Source organism: Lepeophtheirus salmonis, chromosome 10, assembly GCF_016086655.4.
Source record: "Lepeophtheirus salmonis chromosome 10, UVic_Lsal_1.4, whole genome shotgun sequence".
In the NCBI taxonomy this organism is placed as follows: domain Eukaryota; kingdom Metazoa; phylum Arthropoda; class Copepoda; order Siphonostomatoida; family Caligidae; genus Lepeophtheirus; species Lepeophtheirus salmonis.
The window spans coordinates 14,421,818-14,426,692 of NC_052140.2; the positions used below are offsets into that span (position 1 = coordinate 14,421,818).

At 34.7% G+C, this 4,875-nt stretch overlaps 1 protein-coding gene across 1 annotated transcript; it reads left to right on the forward strand.

Moving 5' to 3' along the window:
• The first annotated feature begins 631 nt into the window (after window positions 1–631).
• LOC121125673 (uncharacterized) lies at window positions 632–4,265 on the forward strand. Its single transcript, XM_040720875.2, has 5 exons — window positions 632–923; window positions 1,509–1,774; window positions 1,842–2,472; window positions 2,535–2,907; window positions 3,888–4,265. Exons 1-5 carry the CDS (start codon window positions 830–832, stop codon window positions 3,988–3,990), a joined length of 1,467 nt encoding a protein of 488 aa, XP_040576809.1. The 5' UTR covers window positions 632–829; the 3' UTR covers window positions 3,991–4,265.
• Window positions 4,266–4,875: the final 610 nt, after the last annotated feature.

The window sequence follows — 4,875 nt, forward strand, 5'->3', positions numbered from 1 at the left end:
TGAAGTCCAAATTAATCCATTTATAAACCAAATAAAGACTCAAACCAATAGTTAACATCCATGGATCTCTAAATTCATCCCAGATTCATCCTACAATTGAGCAAAATATCGACATTTCTACATCACTTTTGTACAAATTTGTTTTTGGTGTTACCTTATCACAATTTATGTTGTATAATAAAAAATATATTATATATAACCTCCGTCAAAAGATACAGGCGTAGTTTAAAGGAATATATTTAAATATTTGAAATTCAAATTCATTGGTTCTCTCTTTAAAAAAAAAAAAGAAAAAGAAAAAAAGGCGGAGTGATAAAAAAAATAAAGGGCTAGAAAGAGTTCATTTGAATATTTTATAAATATTATGTAGATGTATAAAATTCAAATAATGGAATAAGGGAGGAGAGACTCAGTGGAGGGGGGAATTCAAATCCTTTACATACAAATGTATATGTATGAAGGAGAGAGAAACAGAGAGATATAGAGAAAGAGCGCGCTCGCGCTTCTATGAATCTACACGAACTGTCTACCTTGATATATTTTTTTCAACCCGTAAAAACTCGCCGGGGCGCTGCAAAGGGGGTTGCCGGAAAAGAATTCTAAATAGTTACATATAATTTTCATATTCATTTATATTTTAATACTCAATCGTCTCGCAGGGCTGCTTTTCCCCGATTTTCTAATTCTTATTACCATAATCGAATAATATAATATACCTCACACAGAGACGTGTGAACTTATAACTCTTATTTGTGCTGTGTCATTGCTGTGAGACTTGACTTGACCAGGACGACGAGATCTCCAGGATAAACATCACCTCACATATCCAATGCTCATGGCAATGCCTCCCAGTTTAGCCTTTTATAACAATAACAACGCTGCATCCCTTGGGGGATCAAAGGCCATCCCATCCAAGGATAAAGGTATGTTCTTCTATCATTTTGTGCTGTAAAAGTTGTATTATTTGTAAGGAGTCTATAGGACATAGATTCAAAATAGGGATGAATAAAGAACGAAGGAAAAAAAGTAACTCCCTTGAGAGACAGGAATCGAATCTCCATATTTTAAATAAATATCCTTTTTTTATCTATATAATATTTCTGTATGTGAAAGATTAGCCACGAGCCACTGAAGGGACCCTCCTGATTTTGTTATTCTTGTTGTTATTGCTATGTATTTGAAAAAAAAAAAAATATGCCAAATCTTATTTAAATTCAAAATGGCGACGGCTGCGTTTCATTTTTATTGAGTTCCCCCTCTTTTTTTTTTTTTTCCTCTATTGTATATCCAATATTATTATAAACCTACTCATATTTTAAATATGAGCCCGCGCCATGTTTGGTTTTTATTTAAAAATAAAAATAATAAAATGATCGATAATCATAATGGTGCTAGTTCGACCCCACGTCTCTCCCTCGCTCCCCCCTTAAATTATTCCTGAAATATGGGTTTATAACAGAGTTTGAGTAGTGATTCATTGTATCTAACAACTCAACTATTTGTTTTAGAAATCAAGTCCGAGGATTTAGATGAGGAAGAAGGCTTTGAAGAGGACTCAATGGACATGACAGACTCACTATCAGAAGGGAATCCCTATGTTCAAGAAGCACTTAATCTAAGTGCCAATTACTCGGCCTCTCATCCTCCTTCTCCGCCCCACTCCGCACCAATGAAGCCGTCCACCACACTTAACTCCAATCCACCCAGTTCCATATCTCAAGTACAATCTGCTCTTGCGGCTGCTCTACAGGCCGGTCAAATGTCACTTCATCAGGTATTCATATCCCTTCTTTTTATAAATTAACTTTATGCAAGCTGCTAAATTTCACATCTCCATATAGATAAACAACACTCCTCCAGGACCAAGCCCTCCGGCATGGCAAACCCGGAATCAGCTATCCTCGGCCCTCAGTAACAATAGCAACCTCTCTCTCGCACTTCAAAACTCACAAAACCAACTTCAGCAACAGCTTCAAAACTACCTTCTCTTTGGCCAAAATAACCCCATGGCTGCCGCGGCAGCTGCTTCTACTGTCCTTCTTCAGAACCAAGTACAACAAGCCGTGGTTCAAGCCACCAATCAGCTCAAACTCCTACAAGAACAGCATGCACAACGGTCCAAAGAGGAAGAAAATAACGGGATTCCACCCTCTCTTCCAGATACACCAAAGTCCATGCCAAGATCTTCTCCCGAAGTGGTTGAAAAGTCCAAATCATTTTCTTCGTCAACAGATCTCCTCTCGTCTTTGACCACCGTCACGACTCCAAAGTCCAACAATAACAATTTTAACTTTCGAGCTCTTTCTCCGGAGGAAGTGAATCATCGCTATTCCCTAAGCTCCTCTCCAGAAGATCAGAGTCAGAATTCCAGCTCTGAGACGATGAGATTTGATCTTCCCTTAGATGAAAATATGGATCTGGAAGAGCTGGAGAAATTTGCAAAGGAGTTTAAACAGCGACGCATCAAATTAGGTAATATCAAAGAGTAATCCAATTCACTGTCAGACCTTATCCCTCAATCCATTCTAATTTAGGCTACACCCAAGGGGACGTGGGCCTAGCAATGGGAAAGATGTATGGAAACGACTTCTCACAAACAACAATATCCCGGTTTGAAGCCCTGAATCTCAGCTTTAAAAATATGTGCAAACTCAAGCCCCTTCTTGAGAAATGGCTGGATGATGCGGATGGCTCTCGGCCCTCTTCCAATAATATTCCTTCAGCTCAACTCTGCGCAGATCTTCTAGGGAAGCGACGAAAGAAACGGACCTCCATTGAGAGCACAGTGAGATCCGCTTTAGAAAAAGCCTTTCACAAAAATCCAAAGCCTACATCAGAGGAAATAAGGCTCATTGGTCAAAGCCTTTGCATGGAGAAAGAGGTGATACGCGTCTGGTTTTGTAACCGGTAAGTTTTTTGTCTTATTTCAAATAAAAATTAAGTTATTACCCTTAAAACTCGTCAACAAAATTTCAACTTTGTTTTGCTCTTGGATTGGCATGGTTTCTTCGATCAACATAGGTAAAATAAACCTTACGACCCAAAATTTCCTCTTTTGTGGCCGACAGAGTGTACTTTTAAAAAATATTTCTTCACAACCTCTATATGATTAAGTCCTATTTTCTACCTCGAAAGATTAAAATGATAGAGAAAGACATAAAATATAGTTTGAAGGTACAAGTTACCATGTTAAAAAAAGTGTTTTAATTATTGCTGTATCCTTTTGTGAATCGGAGAAAGTGTCTTCCAAGTACAACCAATGACAAAAAACGAACTCTTTCTTTGAAAGTCTAATAAATTCATCATTTTTCAACACGATGATAAAAATAAAAGTCTGCTGTCAATTTAAACAAAATTAATCTTATTTTCTAAGCATTTTTATCGAAATCATTGTTTTAAAATTATTATTGTTATTAATAGTTATTAACCAATAAAGCTTGATCGATAGTACCTAAAGAGACCCTTAGGAAAGAGGAGACACGCCGGTTTAAATAATAATGAAACAAAAAAGATTTATCTAAATTGTATTCACTTATTGACAGTCCCTCTATCAATAAATGACTAGAAGCTAATGTAGAGATTGTAAGAAGTGTAAAACTCTAATTTTTCTCTACAAAATCCCATCCACAACAACCACACGAGTCAATATATGTGTCTATAATACATTGAGACAATTTTATACATTTAAGAATTTAAATGAATAATTTGCCCCCTCTTTTCATGTAGGCCTTTTAATAGTACCTACATGAAATGCTGCTCTTTGTCGATCACACAAGCAGTAAAGGTCAGTATCAGATAAACAACATTGTAATCCAAGGGCCAAAACTTGTTGACTAGTACTTAATTGAAATAAATTGTATATAAACTATAATCAAATCCCTTTTTAGGCGACAAAAAGAGAAACGCATTAACCCAGCCTTATCCGCTGGCTCTCCAACCCTTCCTGGCATTCCACTCCAACTCTTTCCACATTCTATGGACGATAACTAAATCCTTTTGTATAGCTTTAATCATGACCTAATGTCTTATATCTATTTAATTAAAAAAAACGAGCTTAAAAAAGAAAGAAATAGAACTAAAATATGTAAAAATGAAAAGTTAGCTCAATTTTTGTGTACCTATTTTTTGTAACCTAAAGTTCCTGGTGAGTTATTATTAAAACTTTATTTCTATATCATAACTACATATATACTTATTTATAAATAATTTATATTATGAACCAAATCGCATTTTTTTAAAGAAGAAATAAATACATTTTTTTTACAGAATTTAATTACATATTTTTTCTAAATATTTATTCTAATCCAAGATACTTAGACAAAGAGTATATCAGTTATCATTTCTAATCATGCACAAAAAAGATTTGACTAGAAAAAATAAGATATATAAGTTGAGTACGTTATGTGTCCTTTAGTTTATCCCCTATTGAACACTCAATAGGCGATATATACTTCTTTTACAAAACTTGCGAAAATTATCAAAAATTGCATTTTGGGAAAATATATATTTCTGATGTTTATATCAGATGTTTTATCTATACTTTTTTTACAAAAACTTGCGAAAATTATCAAAAATTGCATTTTGGGAAAATATATATTTCTGATGTTTATATCAGATGTAATTATTAGAAAAGTTATATATTCCTCACATTCGTATGTAATGTAAGTATAAGCATATTATTGCCTGTTAGATAATCAAATCATCAGATCCACAGGATTGAAGGCAATAAAAAAGTCCTATACTGTTTCTTGCACAAAAGAGGCTTCAAAGCGTAGAAACGTTTTTGTTGTCCTTGGCTTTTGTTTCGTCATAAAGATAAGAAAATTCAGTCTTGGATAAAAGTGCTACACATGGGCATTCAAGTTGAGCAAAGAT

Bases quoted from the DNA above. Each gene is read 5' to 3' on its own strand.
- LOC121125673 (XM_040720875.2), top strand. From the start codon at position 830: ATGCTCATGGCAATGCCTCCCAGTTTAGCCTTTTATAACAATAACAAC. The intron at 924-1,508 runs GTATGTTCTTCT...TATTTGTTTTAG, and splicing joins CATCCCATCCAAGGATAAAG to AAATCAAGTCCGAGGATTTA. The intron at 2,473-2,534 runs GTAATATCAAAG...ATTCTAATTTAG, and splicing joins ACAGCGACGCATCAAATTAG to GCTACACCCAAGGGGACGTG.